We start from the raw sequence: 23,391 nt of genomic DNA on the forward strand, positions 1-23,391 counted from the left end.
GTATCACAATATAATGTTATTTCAATCTCCACGCAAGATCTTATCCCCCTCGATCTATCAAATAGACTACAACACTTGACATAATCGTATATTGTCATTATATTCACTTCTCTCCACCAAAGAAGTTGTTGTCCCTCGCTACAACAATAGGCTACACTTTATCGTATCATGTCATTCATTAGTCGTGTCACATTACATAAAATATATTTAGAGAATTGGTAGGAAATTCCCAATAATCATCATGGGAATATCAAACACGTCTCTCTTGACGGTCCAGGTACAGGCAGTGGGCACCTTTTCTCCGTTCGGCTTTAGCAAAGTACACTCTGTCATAGAGACACCTCTCGAGTCGCCAAATGCCAGCCTGCTAAATACATCAAAGTAGTCGGTAACTGATTTATCATCCATTAATTCGACAATAAATGTCGTGTTGGATACTAATCGTTCCGGCGACCAGCCAGTTAATATACAAAATTCCTTGCCTACAGCGGCTATCTGCCCCGTTCGTCGCCAGATTATTGTGGGTGTTCCCGACGAGGCTATAATTTTTTCAAATTCCATCAGTGTTCGTTGGAAACACTGCTCCATGAATATGAGATCTTGCTCCTTCAGCAGTTTTGTAGTGGCTATAAAACTTGGCCGATAAGCAGCCATTGCTCTCGCCATATGCATAAGATGTCTTTTGTCAAATCTCGAACGTAAGTAAGCAATCAATTCATGGAATCCCTGAGTGTAGGGGAACGGACTGCGCACATATTGGTATACTTCTTCGGGTGAATTGAACCTATGTGGAATAACGTCATTTGAAAGTTGTGTTTGTAAGACAGAGTTTGATTGATTCAATTCGGTCTTTTGTTGTGGCAATGGAAGCTCCTGCTGTTGTGTTTGTTGTGGTTTTTGTTGTTGTTTTTGAAGTGATTGTCTTTGATGTGGTTGCTGTTGCTGTTGTTGTTGAGAGCCTGGTAGCAGTAGCGGGTTAGAACCGCTGTCTAAAGCTTCGAAATCCGATATTTTCAGCTCCGGAAAGTACGTTCCCTGGAGAGAGATATCAGATTCAGGAGTGCTAGTGGTTGTCTGATTACCTTGATTGCCCAGTTGGGGATGCTGTGACTCTATATTAGTACGAAGAATGTTGCTGAGAATTGAGTATTCAAGGTTCGTGGCTCTAGAACCAAATGAATACTGCGACATATCATTATGAAGAAACGGGTCTTCAAGACTCTGAGGAATAGGTGTGAAACTATTTTGATTCTGACTTGAACCCACTGGACCTATAGGAGGACTACCATTATTTTGTCCATTGGCTGACAGTGGTATCGTACCTGTCAAACCATTACCTAGCTGCCCAGTGACACCAGCCATTGGTCCCATATTTCCAGGATTACCTGTAAGAAGGTTGTCTGGTATGGATGGTAATAATCGATTGTCGCTAGAACTTAAAGGATTGAGAGGTGACAAACTGGCATTAGCAATATTAGGGATACCCACATTCGACTCGGGAATTAAAGTTGGGTCTTCACCTGCTAAATATTTTGCTCTCTTTCTGTTTCCATCTCTACAACTCGACTCGAGTCCTTTTTTAATGCATCTTTTACAAGGTCTGCCAGAATCGCATGTAACATGAGCTGTCTGGCAGTGAATACACGCTCGAGACGTTTTAGGTCTTTTCTCTTTACGTTCCTTACGAACTCCTCCTGAAGAATTATTGTGTGTCGAGTTTTTTTGAACCTCTTTTCTATCAGTATTGCCATTACTATTGTCTGAAGACATCATACCTACTGACGAGTCTAGAATAGGAGTCATCGAGTTTGATGACGATGTATCCCAGTCTTCTACAAGAGGCTGAGATTGTAATTGAGGACGCAGACCAGTATCGTTTTTCGGTCCTTGACCATTATTTCCTAGACCAAGACTCACCACAGCTCGCGTATCGCGCTGGAGGCTGGTATTATTCATGGCCGATCTTTGCGTGTCAGAAAATATTTTTGTCTGTGGATTTGATCCAGCTCCACCAGCTGACTGTATTTCAGAATTGTGAACTCTTGTGCCGTTGCTTGTTGTTACAGCGGTACTGTTTTTAGAGATATTATATCCATTACTTGCTAATGAGTTGTCGGTAGGCCGTGATGAAGACTCACTAGTAGTCGCTGTAGTCTTTGCTGTTGTATCGTACAGCTCTGCCAGCCACCAGCGTAAATTGTCGGATATAATCCAGTGAATAAACCAAAGTTCCTGATCAATCAGTGTACAAAACTTCAAAATTTCAACGATGACCCTAGCGTCTGGCTCCGTTATCTTATCAGACCCTGAATGTCAACCGCAACCGTCAAAATAGTCCCTTAACAGTTTCCAATTCGATATGTGGGGGTATTGACGTAATTCTGACTGCAACGTCCTTCACCCGTCAAAATACCCATTCAACCCGGTTTCATGGGGGGAGCAGTATAGCGCCGCACATCAATCAAGGGCCCGTAAGGGTCCTCAACTGTTATTATTTTTCTCGTTTTACAATTAAAAAGACATTTTCTATAAATAAAAGTGCTCAATTGAGGTGTCTGTTTGGTCCTGACTTTCGAGCGAAAGTCAGGGAGCGGGGACATGTGTGGTTGTGGACCTGTGCCTCCGGCGGCCGGGCGCTGCCCGGACCCGTTGTGCTCGCTTCGCGAGCTTCTTCGGGGGAAATGCAATTGAATTGATACGATCACACGCAATTATGTGTCATGGAATTGTTGGTGACAGTTGTGACTGGCTTTTTCATTTTCTGGTGTCATTGGTTCCTTTTGACGTTGCTATTTGCTAGTGGTCTCAGAGTTGTAAAGTGAGTCGATACTTTCTTTTGGCTGTCTTTTGCCATTGATCAATGGCGTCACAAAACTGCTAGCAATGGCAAGACCACCAAGGAGAAGAAGGATTTTACCAGATCCCACCCTCGGCGTGCTTTTAGGAACTGTGCTAGCAGGGGAGCTATTACCAGGGCTTCTTCTGCTCGTAGTTCCCCCAGTACCGGGTACTGACTTGGGTGGAACCGTAGCAAAGCGACGCAATGCCTCTCTATTTACCCCGCTTGATAGCAACTGTAAACTAGGTTTTAACATTTTATCCAAGATGTCATAAATGCAGCTTGCTCTTGGACTTTCTCAAATCGACTTCACCTGTTCATTTATTCATGAAATGATTTCAGCCGCACTCAAATAATCAACCTCTCGGTTGTATGTTAACAAATTGGCACTATATTAGCTACTATGATTCCCTCACGGAGATTTAGTAGTTAGAATCAGAATTTAGTTTTTTTTAAAAATATTGGATTTAAGGCTTTGATAATTTTATTTTTATTATAATATTCAACTCCAGTAAAAGTAAAAGTCCAATGGTAAGGATGTCACGGGTATCAGTCCCGAGGGGAAAATATTATTCCGACATACCCCTGAATTTGCCGTATCAAGCCATGTTGTTCAAACTAGACTAGCTGAGTACATATCTGTTACACAAACTAAATTATAAAGAAAAACACAAAAGAAAAACAAAAACCTATTTCCTTAAACGGGTTTTGTTATTTGTAAAAGAATTGTAATTCGCTAACAAATGCCTTTTCATAAAGTGTTGTCATATTCCGCATTTGGTTCTCCATTGGAACGTATGTGGTGCCGTATGGAGTGCTTGCACCGGACGCCGTTTCAGAATCGGAATCCTTTGCAAACCATGATTAAACTACAGGATTGGTAACTCATCGCCACCATCTATGCTGATCCTTCTCATCTTGTCTCAGCACCACCCACATTTGCATAAACGTATTACAACCATATTTCTATTAGCAACTTCCGTCGGTACATTTTACTCTTGGTGCCGTGCGCACTCTCCCAATCCTCTTCCCGGACTCCGCCACTAGGCCCTTTAAATCTAATTCCCTAAGAATGCTAATGCCACTACCAAATATCTAAACCCCGAATATACCGAAAGCTAAATAAATCTATGTAAAAAGTCCATGATAATATTACCCCGCCAATCCAAGAAGTGTCTATTACTTCAGCTACCGAGTCGCTTGAGGCCGGTCGAGAAACCTAGGACAATTGTCACGTGACTGAAATTTCAAGTGGTGAAAATTTAAAAACCGAAATTGCATCGAATCAGGCCTGAAGTTGATTTGCAACGCGTTTCAAACCAAAACAGCTGGAAATCTATAGACAAAAAAAGGGTACGGACGAGCTAATCGACCAACCGACTGGGGGAATATCGAACTAGCGACAGTCCTGGGCCAATGTCTTTGTACGTACGGGGATCGTGGCTGATTCCGAGCGGCAATTTTCACCGCGGGGTTAGCAGGTGGTGCTTTAGCAGGGTAGCGGTGCCGTGCCTAGCCCGCCAGCCCTGCAACAGATCCCTGTCCACCGCAGCGGCACCAGCAGCAAATGCCACTTCGAGCCCATCTGGCTATAAAAGACCATTGATCTCCAGATTCGACAGTAAAAACTACCCTACCACTTCAACTCAATTTGTTAGAAACTGTTCTTGCGCACGTCACAGACCATCTCTAACAGCAATTGACCAAGGAGAAGATACAAACATGTGTTCTACAGTGCAACCAGGCGGTGCCAGTGGCTCTGGCCGCCAGACCCTCCCCACCAACGTCAAGCCTGTCCACTATAATGTGACTCTGGAACCCGATCTCGAGAAGTTCACTTTCACTGGCCAGGTCGTCATTGAGTAAGTTTTTATGGGGGAGATGACATGCCTCCGGCGGCTGGGGCTCCGCCCCAGACCCCGTGGTGCTCGCTTCGCGAGCGGCGTGGGGTTCCCGATCCAAGGGGATCGTATGGTGCCACTTTAGTTACAATGAGTTGTGCTATTTGTGGAGTTTTAGTAGCTCGCGAAGCGAGCACTGCGGGGTCTGGAGCAGCGCCCCAGCCGCCGGAGGCAACACCGACCCAACAGGATCTAACCAGACAGCTTGGATGTTAAAGAGGCTACCAAAAGTGTGGTGGTGAACAGTTTGGAGCTGGAATTGAGCAATGTTAAGGTCGAGAATAATGGCAGCAGTCAGGCTGCTTTGAAGACCGAGTTCGATGAGGATTCTCAGACCGCTAAGTTCGAGTTTGAACACGAATTGAAGGCCGGATCAAAGGCCCATTTGAGCATTGACTTTGTTGGTGAGCTGAATGATAAGTTGGCTGGATTCTATCGTAGTGTTCATACTGATGAGAATGGCAAGACTAGAGTCGTTGCTACTACTCAAATGGAGGCCACTGACTGTAGAAGAGCCTTCCCTTCGTTCGACGAGCCTGCTTTGAAGGCCACTTTTGACATTACTTTAGTGGCTGACAAGGAGTTGACTGCTTTGTCCAACATGGATGTTAAGGAGGAGAAGATTCTTGAATCTGGAAAGAAAGCTACTTCGTTTAATACCAGTCCTGTTATGAGTACTTATTTGGTTGCTTTCATTGTTGGCGAATTGAGTTATGTTGAGAGCAACTATTTCCGAGTTCCAGTTAGAGTCTACGCTACTCCTGGTATGGAGGACCGTTGCAAGTTCTCTGCTGAGCTTGGTGCTAGAACTTTGGAGTTCTTTGAGAAGAAGTTCGACGTTCCATATCCTTTGCCCAAGATGGATATGGTTGGTATCCACGATTTCAGTGCTGGTGCTATGGAGAACTGGGGTCTTGTGACTTACAGAGTGGTTGATTTGTTGTTTGACGAAGAGAATGATAATGCTAACACCAAGCAAAGAGTTGCTGAGGTTGTTCAACACGAATTGGCTCACCAATGGTTCGGTAACTTGGTTACCATGGACTGGTGGGATGGACTTTGGTTGAACGAGGGTTTTGCTACTTGGATGAGTTGGTACAGTTGTAATTCGTTCTACCCAGACTGGAAGGTCTGGGAGACTTATGTTGGTGACAATTTACAATCGTGTTTGGCTTTGGACTCTTTAAGATCTAGTCACCCTGTTGAAGTGCCTGTGAAAAGAGCCGATGAGGTTAACCAGATTTTCGACGCTATCTCTTACTCAAAGGGTTCTTGTATCGTCAAGATGGTCTCTATCATTCTTGGTGAAGATACTTTCATTAGAGGTATTAGTCGCTACTTGAAGCGTCACCAATACGGCAACACTGAGACTGGCGATTTGTGGAAAGCCTTGAGTGAAGAGTCTGGTCTCGATGTCGCTGGTATTATGGATACTTGGACTTCCAAGGTCGGTTTCCCAGTTTTGACTGTTAGTGAAGATGGTAACACCATTCACGTGCGACAAAACAGATTCTTGGCTACCGGTGATGTAAAGCCCGAAGAAGATACTACTATCTATCCTTTGTCGCTTGCTTTACGTAACAAGTCTGGCAAGGTCGAGAATATCAATCTCGATAAGAGAGAGATTTCTATCGATTTGTCGAAATACGATGCTTCTTCTGCTTTTTACAAGCTCAATGCTGACCAAGCTGGTCTTTACAGAACTTTATACCCACCAGAGCGCGTTGTTAAGCTCAGTCAAGCTGGTGCTGATAATCTTTTGTCAGTCGAGGACCGTGTGGGACTCATTGCTGACACTGCCTCGCTCAGTGTTTCCGGTTATCAAAAGACCTCTGCTCTTCTTGACCTGATTTCGCTCTGGAAGAACGAAAAGGAGCCTAATGTGTGGATGGAGATGCTTAAGCGATTTGGTGCTATCCGCAAGACCTGGATCTTCCAACCTGAATCTACCACTGATGCCCTTAAACAGCTTCTTGGCGAGCTTGTTTTGCCCAAGGTTAATGAGTTAGGCTGGAATTTCCATGCTGAAGAGTCGCTTCTTCAACAACAGTTGAAGGGAACTCTTTTCAGTTCCGCTGTTTCTAGCGAGAATGATAAGATTGTTAAGGAAGCTCTCAGTCTGTTTGAGAAGTATGCTAGTGGAGATGCCAAAGCTGTCCACCCTAATATCAGAGCTGCTGTATTTGGCGCTGCCGCCAAATATGGTGATGAAGCCACTTGGCAACGTCTTGTTGATGTGTATACATCGCCCAAGTCTTCTGTTGAGGGTTTAGCTGCCATCACTGCTTTGGGTGGTGCTAAGAACGTCGATTTACAAAAGAAGACAATCAAGCTCACTCTTGACGGAACTGTCCGTTCTCAAGATGTTTTCTATGTTCTCAACGGTCTTTCGACTAACGTTGCTGGTATTCAAATTCTCTGGGACTGGCTCCGTGAAGAGTGGGATGCTATCACTAAGAAGTTCCCTGCTAATATGGGTTTGCTTCTTAATATCATTTATATTTGCACTGGCTCGCTCGCTACCCCTCAACATCTGAAGGAATTTGACGAATTTTTCAAGTCCAAGGATACTAAGGGTTTCGACAAGGCTGTATCTATTTCTAGAGACCGTCTTGTCTCACGCATTGCCTGGCTTGAGCGTGACGTCAAGGACGTCGAAGAATGGCTTGCCAAGCATCAATCTTCTACCAAGCTTTAAGCAGTTGATTGCTTTAAAAATGTAAAAATGTTTTAATATGATTTATTTGGTAATACAATAACCAGTTTTTGTGAATCTGACTGTTTGCAACATCGTGATCTTGCTCGGCGAGAGGATATTGAAAGCCACTTCTGGGGCTCTGCTGTACGGTTGTCTGTAAGCGTTTGTAACTGAGCGTAAAGATAAGTTATTTCATATTGTCGACTGGTGATACCAACTCTTAGCATTTGCTTTGGTCAGAGGGGTGCATAGTTTGTTAACCAGATCTGAATAGTGGGGACTTGCGAGCCTTGACTGGGTCTCCGTTTCAGAAATCTGCCCTTTCTGGGGAAGGGATGCTGCCTCCGGCGGCTGGGGCTCCGCCCCAGACCCCATTGCTCCTCTCGCTGCGCTCGAGTCGGTCCTGTCCACGGTCCGTCCCAGCGGCCTCCTGCGAAGCAGGAGCAACTAGGGTCTAGGGCGGAGCCCCAGACACCGGAGGCAGCACCTGCCCCCCCTAAGAACTACCTTGTCACCGATTTTAGGCCAGACATTCAAGCCATTTATAAGCTAGATAAAGATGAATTCTCGCTCGCTTGTCAGAGGTTCATTTCTATAACTGGACATAGCACAGAACGGGCGATCACTGACATGTCAGTGATCGGTCATGTCAGTGAATGGGCATGTCAGTGAATGAACATATCAGTGAATAGACATGTCAGTGAACGGGCCTGTCAGTGAACGGACATAAGCACAGAACATGTCAGTGAACGCCCATATATTTTAATCTTAAAGTTTAGTGCCGGGTAACATCGCCACAAGGAAACTAGTAGGGTCCCTTAGTTCCGTTTGCATCAACTCCAGGTGACTCCATGGGCTGATTCATGCGAAACAATGTCCAAAATAAATATCTAGACTAGTATTTACATGGGTGCACAGCACAGCTAATTTTTCCATCCAAAATGATGTTTTTTTGTTAAAGTTGCAAGAAAGGTCCAAAAAACCGGGTAACATGTGGGTGATCCGCGTTGAAAACTTCTGCAATTTCAGCCCTCAGAATGAGTTTGAGCTCGCAAGAACTTATCTAAAATACATATCTAGACCAATGTCTTTAGTTAGCTATAGTAAATTACTATTTCTGCTCCATATAATGGGTTTGACTCGTGTGTAGCCTTGTGGCTTTCACAACTAATATGTACAGATGGCTGGTTTAACAGTAACTCAAGGTTCAGCTCGCGAATTCGTTTTCCAGAATAAGTGGCTTCAAATAAGTCTCTGGGAGATCACATTCAATTAATATTTGTCTGGATTTCTGAGCTTTTGGATCAATGGAGAGAATCGAAGGTGGGTAATGGAATGTCAAAGTCTAGTTCTTGATTAATGCCGGGTAACTCAGAAGTTTTAAAGAAGCAAAATATGATGGAATACTTCAAAGAAACGTCCATTTACTGGTGTAAGACTTGGTATAACCTTAGAAGAGTTCGTCCAAATTAAAAAAAGATAACCATAAGAGCTGGCTCAAGTGCGAGCATTAGAAGAAGGACCGGTTAGAACACTGAGGAGCATTTTATGCCCTGGCCCCCTGTTTCCGTGAAGGCATTTCCGGGCCGAATGGGTTGGTCTATAAAATAATTTCCAGGATGAACATCCAGGATAATTTCGTCAGCTAATGGCAGACAAGTAGTACATTCGTCCGGTAGCATGGTCTCTGGTTCGAAGACCCAAGAGTGCTGATGGTTAGCAAAGAGCATGCTTAAGTTCTCCCAGCTAACATCCCTAGACGTGTCAGATTATATTACTTTTCCGAATTCGGATCATACAATAACTCTACGAGATGAACTTAGCAATCTAAAGTGTCCAACTGATTGTGTTCAAGTATTATTTCCGTCTGATGTCATGGACTCTGCAAGTGTCGATTTAAGGTACCGAAGAGCCCCGAGAGATTTCTCGTCCCAAATTATGAGTAAGTGAGATCAAAATTAAAATAGTTCATTTTGTTGGATGCTCGTGGCCAGAGATGGGAAAAGGTACTTGTCGTCAATCTTGGGTCGTCTGGTTTATAGTGTCTCGAACAAGTCTTCTCTTTTTTGGAAATGCAATGCCGGGTAATGCGTACAACCTAGTATTTTCTTCCAGTTTATATTTTTCTAAGCTTGTTCGTGTGGTCTCAAATTTTTGGCTAGTATAGCAACTATGGAGAAGTGTGCTTAATAAACTTCCCCCCACCAGTACAACATTCCGAGCCCTGAATATGTTTCATATGGATGAAATTCTAGCTCTATCCTCAATCGAGCGATTCAAAGACAACATATTGTCACCTGCTTTGTCCGTCTGGTAGGCTCTAAATGGTTAAACTCCTTTCAATTTAATTTCCCAAAAAATAACTGGTAACTTGTCAGCTCATACCTTCCGATCAGGACTGCATATTCGTTTAAACTCTTAAACATTTGCTTTATGTTTTCCTTTCCACGACATTAACGCAGAGGGTTGGTACATAGTTGTCAATGGTAGCCGGAAGCTATCACTTCTCGTTCACAAATCAACAGCCAGCAGGTCTCTAGATTTCAAAACAAAAAAACTACTCCGTTCAAAGCCAACTCAAACTAATTTGTCTAATATCTCCCATTCTATAGAATATATATTATTTTTTTTTTTGATACTGCCCCATGAATTTATCTCTACAACCCTGCCTGAGGAATTGATTTACTTTGTTATATGCCCACAATCAACCTCTATATTCTAAAATCTCACGTCCAGACTCATAAACTTCTGAAGACGATGAGACTCCAATAAAAATAGTAAAGTTAAAAATAAATATTATAATCAAATCAGAGAGCCCATAGCCGACGGTGATCAGGGTCTTCTATGCGGCAGAGTCTCGCTTCGCATGTATCTCCAAAACGCATCGGTCCTGCCAATCATAGATGTACAGACATTATTGTTCTCTTTCGGCAAACAATCCTCTCCTCTAAATGTTCATATTCGCTCTTTATCTCTCTACACAGTTGCCCTCACGTCCGAAACCTTCTAAACTCGTCCTGTCGCAACACAGGGGTGCCAGCCCGGCCTCCGGCGGCTGGGGCTCCGCCCCAGACCCCGCTGCTCCTGCTTCGCAGGAGTTGCTGGGACCGTAGACGAAACGACTCGAGCGTAGCGAGAGGAGCAGCGGGGTCTGGGGCGGAGCCCCAGCCGCCAGAGGCCGCACCGTCCCCAGAAAAACACCCCAGGACCCGTTGGCGGCCGCCATCGCCGATTACGGAAGTGTGGCACCAGCCGGTTCACCACGAGTCGGTACCTGGGGACGGAGATTAGTGTGTCCCCAACACGACTGGCGGCGGTATCTTCAGGAACGGGCTGCATCGATGGAAATGGTCACATGGCACATGGATCGCTGGAAAAAGCAAATAAAAGTTACGATCGTGAAGCACCGACCAACCGACCGACCGACCGTCCTGGAGCAGTTAACATGTCAGCTTCGGGTTGGACTGGAGGCGGCTCGATCCGTCCCCGCAGACTGCGTCGTCTGTGCACGGTGTGCAGCCAAGTTGCCCAATCCAATTGCAGCACATGCTAGAGTGGAAATCGTTCTGGCAGCGTACCTGGCTATCATTTATTCGCCGTAGCTCTGGTATCCTGTTGCCGAATTATTATCAGACAGGCAGAATATTTCTGTCAATACATGAGTGTGGTGGCCAGGATGCGGGGATATTTAATAAATTTGCATGATGAAAATGAGTTCGGTTTCTGTACAAGTTTAATTATTTCTATACCAACTTAAAAAATATCCTCCACCAAAAAAAAAAATTGCAGCACTAAGTTAAGCTCAACTGATCAGCGGCGATTGGCGGGTTGACAGGAGCTGTGACTACATTTTTATATCGAGAGAAGGGTGGACTGTAGTTGGTGGGAGTGTACTACTGATTTGGATGGTATGTAATAGTAAGCTCCGCCCATGTCATTAACTGGTTTAAGCAGAGAAGTTGAATTTTTACTAATAAGCAGATTCTGATATTAATTATAATAATTTTTTGTGAACGGTGGCAATGATCCCCTGAAACACCCCCTGAGAAACCCCTGAAGCAGGCGGCAGGAAAAGAGCCAGAAGAAAAAAATAAATGTTGCACATCCGCCTTCTCATCAGATATTTTTTAGAGTGTGCTGGCGAAACGTCGTCAGGAACTCTAGTCACATTTTCAATCAAACATCAAAAAATATTATTTACGAAATGAAAAACGGCTGCAGAGTCCTCACGCCGATGCAAGTATGAAGAACCGGCGGCTGCATCTCAAGAAATTATTCTTTACACCTGTTAGAAGATATATTTTGACCGGCGACTACGGCGTTCCATTCGCAGCTGTCACCATGTCACCTGGGTATATGTCAGGAATCACGGAACAAACGACACTATTATTAGTTCAATTGGAGACGACTCGGATAGAGTCGGCATGTGAGAACTTAATATAGCCTAGGAAACAGGTCCTGTTCTGGTTTAATGTATTCTCAACCTAATCAGATCCTGCACAGCACATATCCAGGTGAATAGCGTGGTGTGATGCAGCTTCACTGGGATTTACTGTACAGCGGTTTGTTTCTGATTATTAAGCAGAAACTGTGAGGAGGGTGTGAAGAACGAGTAATTATTAGCTGCTTGAGGGTGGAAAGTAGTTCACACTAGGGAGGTTCATAACATTTATAGTTATTGTCGGGTTCGTGGCTAGACGGATATTTTAGACATTCTGGATAGTCGTCTGTAGAGCACTCAGAGCTGTTCTATAAATTTGTTGTAGAATTTGTTGTAATGGAGGACTTGTTCTGGACCTGTTTCAACACTTTATTTAGCATATCAGTCCAAACTTTAAAAACGGTGGGTGAAGCGAAGCTGAAACTGAGTGCATCGGCATTTGCATGTAAGCGAATATGAACTCCAATGCAAGTATGTTGGTTTTTCCGACAGAGTAGTGAGACTATCTGATTCATGTGATTTAGAGAGACTTGACGTCAACGTTTCAAGTATCAGTAGTAAAAGTAGTAGTTCTAGCAGCGTTGCCAGTAAATGTAACAGTAAAAGCACTAGTGGCAGCACCAACAGCAGTAGAGGTGTTGGTAGTAGCAGCAGCAGTGGAAGTAGTTGTATCAGCAACAGTCGTATCAACAGTGACCAGGACAGTTCGGCCCGATATTCCTTCCTACGAGCAATATGAGCTAATTGTACTTCACAATGTCCTCTTGAACTGCAGAAACAGTGGACATATGGCGCGCCATATTAAAGCAGCATGGTTCTTTCTAGCATAGTGTTGCATGGCATTGCACCGCAGCTTGATAAGCTGACCGACTAGGCTCACTTTCTATAAAAATATGTTCACGTTGGCCTACCAGATTGGGCCTCAAGTATGAGCCCAGGGGGTATAACGGGTCATTCGCGGCATATTCTTATACCTCCAATATTTTCACATACTCATACACATACTTGAGTTATGCACCAGAAATTCTGAGACAGCTGGATAAGAATTAATGCTGTTGAACCTTGGTTCTGAATGTTGGGCAGCTGTGGTCTATCCGCTATGAGAAGTTGTGTAGATATGTAACGTGATAAGTGAAACATCGTATGTGGAACATGATATATGGAACCAGCATGCTGAACTGGGCATTGAAACCGACATAACTGCTTAATTACTAGTCTCTTTACCTTTCTCTTTATCTTCCTTCTTCGTTTCTTTCCTCTTGATCTCTTAACTCTCACCTCTTACCTCACTCCTCTTACCCCCTGCTCCTTCGTCTGGTTCTTCCTTCGCACTCTCGTTTCGTTCACATCTTCCCTCCGTTGCAGTCATCACCTCATTCTATTAAAGAGACAGAAAAAGCATCCCACAATTCGATTGCATAGACGCACGTATAAATAGTAAAAAAAAGTAAAACTTAAATGAAACACCAAGAGAAATTACTTTTAGATGCAGCAGCATCAATGGTCGACCCCGTTATTTCCAGTTTGGGAGATAATTTGAACTTTGAACCATACCCGCTCATAGGACCATCGGACCGGACCATCTGTTTAGTCAGGTTCAATCGAAACAGTTTCTCTCCAGCTGTTCAACTGGCTGCAATGTACATGGAGTACGGTAAACTGTGATAAAGTTAGGAAGCGAACAAAATATCCCAACAGACTCAACAAAAAAAATATAAAGATAATATTGGATTTAACATTTAATACGGCTCTTATATTTCCATGGGTGCAGAAGATTAAAGCTCAAACCGTTAGTGATTCACCCCAACCCCACATTAATCTCAGGTGCGTTTATGCGCATATCGATTCATCACCGTGTTCCTCTTCTCGATTAGAGCACATATTGGAAGCTGAAGTGGATTCCTACGTACATATTAATACAGGCAGGAACGCTAAATCGATTAAAACAACGAAGAACTGCTAGAGCCGGGCATTTACAACTAAACTACGACGCGTTCGTGGTGTATAAACAAGCCAATCTATTTGGAATTGCCACTTCTTTATCTATAGTACTCTTTGATTTAGTAGTTTAATTCGTTCAGCAGTGTGGAACTTGTCCAACAGTAAAGCAACTGTGAATTCCACTCGGAGTATCATCAAAAGTCGTCATCAGGTGCGCTATCTACGTCAACCGAATCCAAATCCGAGTGCAAATCCAAGCTGTAGTGGTTCAATACTAACAGTATATTCAATATTCATATCAGCAAGTTTTCTTTCAATTGATAATTAGCCAAGAAGTTCAGTTAGTCAGTCAGTCAGTTACTCATGTGTTGTAACCATATTCAACTATAACCAGGTCACGTCTCCGTTGTACAGTATACTTGCATCTATCACGGATAGTTATTTGGAGAAACTCTTTAATAGGAGTACCAAATCGACCATAAATAATATCAAGTTCGACCGTGTTAATCAGTGATCTCGATAACGACTAGACAAGACAAGACAAGACAAGTCAAGACAAGACACCTGAGTTATTGATAATTGGATTGAGCACGTATCAAAGTATAACAGAATCTAGACCCACGATCGGTTGTTGGCAAGTAGAATTTTGAATAGTCAGAGATGAGCCACAGTGGATGGGCTGACTCGGTAATACCAACCGAGTCTGTGGCCAACACTGACTCACCTTGGGCTGAAATCGAATCTGAAAACAAATCTGAGAACAAATCTGAGGATGCACCAGGCCGTGAAGTTGTGAGTAGTGCAACCGGTCCTTCTGGAAGATCAAACACACCTGTTATTCGAATCAATTCGTCGTCATCAACAAGCAGTTCACAACCTGATAATGCATTGACTGTGGAAGGTGATGACGATATTGAAGTAACTGATGCTATAGAGGGTCAAAATGAGCATCCATTTAGCCTTAGTCCTGATTTAAACCGATCACCTGGCCAGATTGGGGTTGTTTCCAGCTGCGAATCTTCACCAGATGCTGTCCACACCTCAGGTGACGATGCACACATCCTTCAGAAAGAGAACGACGACCTTCGAACGGCGACATCAGAATCAGACAATATCATCATGGAGCTCAATATGGATACTACCGTGCGATATCTCAGTGAATGTTGGGATGATATTGTAGGGTAAGTAGTAGTTATAAGATGACAATGAACGAAACTAGAACCTGGATGGATAACTAACACATGAACAGCATACCCAGCAAAAAAGTACTTCGGAGGCAAGTGTCGAAGATAATTCTAGGCGATGAGACAGACAAGAATGTTTTTGTTCAAGCTACCGAGTCTATGAAGCGAGAAGATACCAGTTTCAGAGTTAGATTCATGGTTCGCATGGGGAACTTGACGAGGAAATTAGCAAATGCATCGAACGATGGCGACGACACGATGGCAGATACGTTAGTACGACCTGGGGATGACTTGAGTCCGAATTCACAAGCTCTCGGTACGCCATCGCCACATTCTACAACGACAAGTCCACGGCGAAATCGATATAAAAGATTAAGTCATACCCCCAGCAAACGGTCGTCTCGACGGCTACTATCCGACGATGAGGATCTGAAAATTCTCGATCTGAATGCCGACGATGCAGGCAACGATGCTGATGCCGATACCGACACAGATCCAGATGACTTTGATCATATGGATGAAGACATCGACGAAGATGACGACCACCCACTGAGTACAAGCGTACATTCCAATGACGAAGTGCATTCCATGACATCCAGCATCTCCCTAGACGACTACGACTCAGAGCTGCTCCTAGAGCTCGAGGGTCAAGGCATTTTAATCAAGCAATCAGGGAAACCATCCCATGTAAGTAACGACTCGAGCGAAGCGAGAGGAGCAATGGGGTCAGGGGCGGAGCCCCAGCCGCCGGAGGCAAAGAACGACACTAACGTATCAGACAATGTGGATTTTAAAACCATATGTTGCGCCCAAACAATTTAGCATAGATATTCCCACTGAACTGGTAGAGCGTCTGGGATTCGGCACCGAGGTGCTAGCAGACTTTCTAGAGACGCTTACGCAGTGTGCGATGGAAGATTCGGATGCGGTACCAGCTCCACCGCTGGTTTTGTGCCGGATTTGTGAGCGTCATTATACTACGTGGTGGTTTGAGAGGCATTCTGAGTTGTGCATGATTGAGCATAGGGCGGCGAGCGAGCTGGAAGAGACTCATGAAGCGGTTCTAGAGCATCGATTAGTGATAACCGGGTTGCTAGGAGCGTTAGAACTGAGAATGAATTTTCATGTGTTTGATAGTCCATTAACGCCGTCTGGCTCGACATCGAGTTATGGATCTGTGACTGGAAGAAGTGGAAGCAGTAGTGGAAGCGGCAGTGGTAGTATTGGACTTGGTCCTAGTGCCGGAGGTGGAAGTGGTAGTGGTGGTGTTCCGAGTCTGGAATACAGAGGATATACTCTACAATTACCGCTGTTCCCGTCGGATTTGGTGTCTAATATTACAAGTAGCGGGCCAGGTGTTACGAATAATGCTGTGAATATTCCAAATACTGGTGGCAGTGTTGGTAGTATTGGCAGTTTACCGAGCAGTTTAGGATCTCCAGGACCTGTTACAGTTGGTTCAGCTGGTAGTATTCCGATAAATGGGTCACCTCCTAGATCACCAAGGTTAGCATCGTCTCCTCTGTCGTCGGGATCGAACCGACGGGCCCTTCAAAGACCTGGAGCTATTCCAATTTCAGCGTCTTCAGTTCCTCATCCGTTTATGGGTAAACGATCTCCTATTCGAATTATGGAACTGCTGTTAGATCTGTGTGATGCTGCGATGCAGATTAAAAATCCCGAGATTATTATTGACGAGCACAATGAAGAAGGTGAAATAAGAGTTCATGCACACAGAAGCGAGATCAAGATTTATGAAGTGTTGAATTGGATGCCACCATCGTCAATTGAAGACCCCGGGTTGGCTCTGTTGTGTGACGATACTATGAAATTTGCACGAGAAAAGGCAGCTGCTGCTTTGAGAATGGGTAATACGCTGCTCTACTCAGAGAAGATTCGACGTGAGACTGAGTTGCAAGTCCAGCAAGTTATACAAGATATTGGAGAGAAAGTAGCTACTGAAAGAGATTACGATGATAGTATGCTGGTGGATTATAATAGTGATAGTCGGAACAGCCAGGTGTTTTTTGATTCGGATCGCAGCAGCAGTGGTAGAGGATTTAGAGAGAATCGATTGGGTGGGGTGGGAAGAAAAGGTAGTAATGGTGGTGCTAGCACTGGAAGTAATGCAGGTTCTGGAATCTTTTCCAACGCATATTTGCAAGCCGATGTTCTTCCTAACTCTGGTAATGCTACTCCTCCAAGAGTGCCTAGAGAAAGCAATATTTCTCCATATCAACTTCCAGCACAACCCACGCCTACTTCGATGTTGCAAATGCAGCGACTGAATTTAGAAGACAGTGATTCTGGTGAACACCGAGAATTATCACCTTCTCCATCATCGTTTTCACCTTCAGCACCAGCTGCAGCGCCAGCTCAACCACCAGCTCCAGCACCATCACAAATCCCGTTGGCGACTCCTTCTGCTGCTTCGTCACCCTTGTCACAAATAGCACATCTGGCAACTGCAGCTCCTGCTTCACCAGCAGCATTTACCACAGCACCAGCTGTCCAAGGACAGCCATCGCATATTGCATCACCATCAATGGCAGCTCCAAGACCAATTGCACCTCTTTCAGGTAATACCTTGACACCTAAACTGCTTTTAAACATCAACACCAGTATGGAACATGAAGCTATTAGCCCGACGAGACGGCTTTCGACTTCTGATGGAGGGTATGCTGGCTATGGATCTGCTTTTGGTTCGGGAATTACTCCTACAAATGTAGCGAATATCTCGTCTCCAGGTGGTGTTCTCCTGCGAGACAGGTTTGTTACCCGTTCACGAGGTAGTGGAGGTAGCAGCATTGGAAGTCATGGATCGATGGATATAAACTCTGAGGATTTGCCAACTAACATTGGTGAATTGGATCTTAATAGTCCAGTACATAGTGGTGGTACTTCTAGTGGTAGCAGTAGCAACACGGCAAGTGCCGGGCCCATGAAATTGTCTGCCCGTAAAAGTATGACGAATATGTCGTCGGCAAGATCGTTTGGATCTCCTATAACAAACTTGCAACGAACTAGAACAAGTGGAGGACCAGCTCCCGGACCGATTCCAGCTGTTGCTTCGACAGTTTTGGCGAGCAACTCACCATCGACTCCTGGCACCTCACCTTTACTCTTCCCGCGAGATTTCGACCGCCATCATCACCGCCAGTCTTCTGCCGCTAGTGATTTCACTAGAGCACCAGTCTCACCACTTTTAACTTCAACGGTACCACCAATGAAGGTATCTCAACCGAGTATTCGAGATTATGAGATTATCAGTCCCATTTCTAAAGGAGCATTTGGTAGTGTGTATTTGTCGAAGAAGAAGGTTACTGGGGAATACTTTGCCATAAAGGTCTTGAAAAAGGCTGATATGATTGCAAAAAACCAGGTCATGAATGTTAAGAACGAACGAGCGATTATGATGTCACAAGCAGACAGTCCGTATGTAGCCAAACTATTTGCTACTTTTCAAAGCAAAGAGTATCTCTTTCTAGTTATGGAGTATTTGAACGGTGGAGATTGTGCTGCTCTTGTTAAAGCTCTGAATGGAGTCCCAGCAGACTGGTGCCAACAGTACATTGCTGAAATAGTGGTTATCACGGAAAACCTGCATCAACGAGGTATTGTTCATAGAGATCTCAAGCCGGATAATCTCCTGATTGATAATCGCGGCCATCTCAAACTGTCAGACTTTGGTCTGTCTAGGATGGGTGCTGTTGGTCGACATACCAGGATGAAAGATGGTCAAACTAGTGCTCCACGTGGAGGTAGTGGGTCAATGGGAACAGGAACTGCAACAGCAAGTGCCACAACATCAACTGGTGGAACAGTTATTGCTGCTGGTTCTGGTACAAGCACTGGTTCTGGCAATGGTGGAACCAGCACGCCATCAGGACTCGAGTCTCCAGCAGATATTAATGCCTTGCTTGCAAGATCCAGCGTGTTTGGGAGTATTAATAACAACGCCACTAATGCATTTGGCATCACTCCAGGAATCACAGGGGCTCATGAGAATATTAGTTTAGTGCCAGGATATTTCAACTACGCACGGTCAGCATCGTCGTCATATTTCTACGACCACAAGTCCAATGTTCGTACCGATTCATCAGATAGCGAAAGAGCTCGAGACCATAACTCACCCACACCAGATCCTTCTGGTAAGAACAGTACCAATAGCTCCATGGCAGTTGACGAGACTAGTACCACTACAAATGTATCACAAGTGGTCAAGTCGTCATCTCGAACATCGTCAAGCAGTGGGTCAACCCCACGAGTGGTACTATACGATCCAGATGACACTTCGAGCAGGAGATTTGTAGGTACTCCAGATTATCTTGCACCAGAAACTATTCAAGGTAATGGTCAAGATGAAATGAGTGACTGGTGGTCGGTTGGATGTATTATCTTTGAGTTCTGGTATGGATATCCTCCATTTCATGCTGACAGCCCGGAAAAGGTATTCAGAAACATTCTTGCGAGAAATATTCAGTGGCCATCTGAGCTTCTTGAAGATAAACCAGGAACTGATTTGGCAAATGACCTTATCAGCAAACTGTTGGCTGTCGACCAAAAACAGCGACTCGGAGCTAATGGCGTGGATGAGATCCGACAACATCCATTCTTTTCAAAAGACCTTGATTGGGATCATTTGTATGATGATGACCAGGCTGTATTTGTTCCTGCTGTCGACAACCCTGAGAGTACAGACTATTTTGACTCTCGCGGTGCAGTGATGACAGAGTTCCCCGACGATTCAGCAGTAGCTGGTGACGACGATAACTCTATGGCTATTGAAAGCGACAGCAGTGATAATAACTCGTCGAAACAGACAGGCACATCGCCTCTATCCACGAAGAAAGAACCTCGTATGAAGATGCTACCATTGCACATTCCACCGCATGTTCACGATTCGACACGAATTCGCCGATTAAGTGAGCCATCTTTGGCAGACGACTTTGGTTCGTTTTCGTTTAAGAACTTACCTGTTCTGGAAAAAGCTAACAAAGAAGTGATATCGAAAATCAAGAGTGAGACTGAAAGTGGAAGGCAACGTGGACTGTCGGTGTCAGCAAAAGGGTCACCGACTTCTAGCAAAGTGATTACCCCTGCCTGGTGTTCACCTGGCCAGCCAAGCTCGTCGTCTCCAGGAACATTCCCTAATACGAGCACTAGTGGAACTCATGGCAGCAGCATGTCATCATCCATCTCGAACATTGCAACCCATACTGGCAGTGTCGCTTCGTCTACATCAGATGATATATTTGCCGACAGCGAATCTCCATCACGACGACTCCAGCAAGACCTTCATCTGTCGATTTCCAGTATTGGTAGTAAAGGAGGAGACCTTGACTCAGAATCAGGGTCACCCCGCCATAAACGCCATAGCTCGTCTTACCGGAGACTGTCAAACATGGAGTCGAGCCCTGAACTGGGCGAACAGTACCGCAAGCAGTCACTCGCCAGTGCCAGCCGCAATTACCAGGTGTTTGACATGTCACCAAGTAGTTCTGACAACGAAGACTCACGAGGAGCAGCATTATTACGTGTTCAAAAGAGACGTCAGTTATCCCGTCGCATGTCAAGCTTTGCACTTAATGTCGAACCGAGTCCACGGGCTCTTGATATCCTAGTCTGCGACGGCAATCCCGTGTGGAGATACACCACCGAGAAGATGCTAGTGAGTCTTGGATGCCGAGTAGTGACCGTAGCTACAGGCGAAGAAGCCATTCGACGGTCAGTAGGCGACGTCATATTCGACATCATCTTCGTGGAATATAAAATAGGCAAATGGTCTGGAGTAGACATCACGCGACTGATCCACTCGACACTGAACCCGAACAAATCAACGCCCGTCGTAGTCATGACAAACCTGATCAAAGAAGCAGAAGAAACTGTCAAACAAGCACAAGAAGAGAACAAAACCGTGTTCTCTGCCGTCATCGAGAAACCGCCATCGGAACAAAAACTCGTGACGGCCCTCCAAAAGGTCGTCAACTGGCGACCCAAAGAGAGGAAGAAGTAATGATTAATGATTGTATTTACGATTAACTGTATTCTGTATATAACGAAGGAATGACCCTAACTATACCGTGCCCTGGTCAGCGTGCCTCCGGCGGCTGGGGCTCCGCCCCAGACCCTGGTTGCTCCTCTCGCTGCGCTCGAGTCGTTGCGTCTCGGTCGGGGGTTAAACTCCTGCGAAGCAGGAGCTACGGGGTCTGGGGCAGAGCCCCAGCCGCCGGAGGCAGAGAGGGAGAGAAGTGAGAGAATGAATTAAATATCTGAGAGTGGGCTGGCGGAGTGTCCACAAGCCATGCATTAGGGGGGTTAGAAAGAGGAGACCGAGTTGCGACGTCGGCGCGAGTCGGTGTCGTCGTCGCTGTCGACGTCTCGGGCACGGTCGTCGCGTTTGGTTTGGCCGTCATTGTCGTCATCATCGTCTTCGTCGTCATCTTCGTCATCGTCATCATCGTCATCGTCATCGTCGTCGTCCTTGGTGCGATCAATGGACTCGTCGTCCTCGTCTTCGAGATCGTTTTCGGGATACCCTCCTAGTTTCATGATGGTCTTGTCTACAATCTCGTTCCAGTCCATCATGCCGCCCATTCCAATCCCGCCGTAGGACCCGACGACCTTTTCTACGGGTTTGAGGGTCTCGATCCACTTCATCTCTTCTTTGATGGTCTTGATATGGCGTTTGGTAGCCGGGTGATTGTATGCGTAGCTCGACATAGCAGGAGCAATCAAAATCGGGTACTGGGTGTCCCATGCTCGAATGACGTTGGTGAGCAGGTTGTCGCATAGGCCAATAGCGATCTTACCAAGTGTATTGGCCGACAGAGGAGCGACAACAAGAATATCGGCCCATCGTCGCAGTTCAATATGAACAACAGCATCGGATCTGCCTCGCCAGTTGGCCCATTCATCTGAATCTCGCCAGATACGAATGTTCGAGGGAATTTCTCCACGAGACACAAACTTTTCAGCAGCTTTGGTCAGAATCACTTGAATTGACACTTTGGGTTTGGTGTAGATTTCCTCCAGTTTATGGATAATTTGTCTTAGTTTGCCAGTGGAAACTGATCCAGTTGCTCCAATGAGAATATGAATTCTTCCATCATCTTGAGGCAATCGTGGATCCGAGTTGGATGTTGCTGACGCTGTGGTTTGAGCAGCACCGGCAGCTGTTGACGCAGGAATACCATCAAGAGTACCCACTACAGAATCCGGTCCAATAGCATCTACTGTAGATCCTTGTCTGCTTTTTAAAGTAGAATCAAGATTCAATCCGTTGTTATTACCGCCAGAAACAACACCACCAATAGCAACCGAGCCATTATTATGAGTACTAGAAGTGCCACTAGTGGCATTACTAGGACCACCACTAGCAGCACCACTAACACTACCACTACGACTAGCGTTTAAACTAGTGTTACTACTACCAGCAGGACCACCTGATATATTTAGTCCTTTATTCTCGCCTTTAATAATGCTCTCAATAACAGCGGAACGAGCAAAGTCACTGTCACTGCCTCTATCGGAACCACTGGCGCTACGACTTCTTGAATTTCCTTGGTGTCCAACAACATCGTTAACTAGAAAATGGGCATGCATCGATGGTTGCTTATTATGACTCGTAGAGTTATTGGGAGGAGGAAGTAATGTAGCCCCTTTGGCTCTGCCTGAATCTATAGACAGTCTACTAGTATCCTTGACTAGAATGGATTCTGCAGGAGCCTGTTGCGAGGCATTTTGTGACTGTTGTTGAAAATACGACGGTGGCATAATATCTAATTTGAAGTTTGGTTTCTCTTTTTTGGCTTTTGCAGTGCCATCAGCACTGGATTGTGTGCTGGCAGGAGGTCTTATACCAGTGTTAGTGGTAGCAACTCCACTGGCGCCAATTAGTCCAGTTTCTCCAATACTGTCAGTTTTTAGTGATGGAACTTGCTGCTCTTTCTGTTGATCCTGCTGCTGCTGTGGCTGTTGCTGTTGCTGTTGTTGATGGCGGAATTGATCCTGCTGGGCCAGTGTGTTCTGGTCAGACCCCACCTCTGACATTGTATAGTTAATAAGGAGTTATTAGTAGTGTCAATGTCTTTAATATTCTCAAGGGATATTTACTGTAGAAAGAATCTGCTCGATCTATGCCAGTCAAGTCGTTCAAGAGCAAATGAGTTGAAGAATAATCAAGTCAGCTCTAAGCCAAAGCCACCGTATACGATCGAATGAAGTCAGGTTAAAAAAATCCAATCCAATCCAATCCAATCCAATCAAGTCTGTTCTAAATCAATTCAAATCAACTGAATAGAATCGAATGGAGTCAGAATCAACTATGATCGAATCAAACAAACGAGCTGTGAATCGAATCGAAACCAGTCAAATCAAATCAACTA

General features: G+C 44.9%; 5 protein-coding genes across 5 annotated transcripts; 3 read left to right on the top strand and 2 right to left on the bottom strand.

Annotated features, from left to right (window-relative positions):
* Positions 1–207: 207 nt before the first annotated feature.
* Positions 208–1,956, bottom strand: ERT1 (Ert1p; the record flags this gene model as incomplete). The annotated part of the gene is made up of 1 exon (XM_018880790.1): positions 208–1,956. One exon carries the CDS (start codon positions 1,954–1,956, stop codon positions 208–210), a length of 1,749 nt encoding a protein of 582 aa, XP_018733445.1.
* A 3,274-nt stretch (positions 1,957–5,230) lies between these two features.
* Positions 5,231–7,438, top strand: AAP1 (Aap1p; the record flags this gene model as incomplete). Its single annotated transcript, XM_018880791.1, has 1 exon — positions 5,231–7,438. The coding sequence occupies one exon, from the start codon at positions 5,231–5,233 to the stop codon at positions 7,436–7,438; it is 2,208 nt and encodes a 735-aa protein (XP_018733446.1).
* Positions 7,439–14,480: 7,042 nt separating this feature from the next.
* Positions 14,481–15,005, top strand: AWJ20_3764 (uncharacterized protein; the record flags this gene model as incomplete). The annotated part of the gene is made up of 1 exon (XM_018880792.1): positions 14,481–15,005. One exon carries the CDS (start codon positions 14,481–14,483, stop codon positions 15,003–15,005), a length of 525 nt encoding a protein of 174 aa, XP_018733447.1.
* Positions 15,006–15,914: 909 nt separating this feature from the next.
* RIM15 (protein kinase RIM15) lies at positions 15,915–21,020 on the top strand (the record flags this gene model as incomplete). Its single annotated transcript, XM_018880793.1, has 1 exon — positions 15,915–21,020. One exon carries the CDS (start codon positions 15,915–15,917, stop codon positions 21,018–21,020), a length of 5,106 nt encoding a protein of 1,701 aa, XP_018733448.1.
* Positions 21,021–21,322: 302 nt separating this feature from the next.
* Positions 21,323–23,056, bottom strand: SIS2 (phosphopantothenoylcysteine decarboxylase complex subunit SIS2; the record flags this gene model as incomplete). Its single annotated transcript, XM_018880794.1, has 1 exon — positions 21,323–23,056. One exon carries the CDS (start codon positions 23,054–23,056, stop codon positions 21,323–21,325), a length of 1,734 nt encoding a protein of 577 aa, XP_018733449.1.
* Positions 23,057–23,391: the final 335 nt, after the last annotated feature.

The sequence above is a fragment of the Sugiyamaella lignohabitans genome, chromosome C (genome assembly GCF_001640025.1).
Source record: "Sugiyamaella lignohabitans strain CBS 10342 chromosome C, complete sequence".
Classification (NCBI taxonomy): domain Eukaryota; kingdom Fungi; phylum Ascomycota; class Dipodascomycetes; order Dipodascales; family Trichomonascaceae; genus Sugiyamaella; species Sugiyamaella lignohabitans.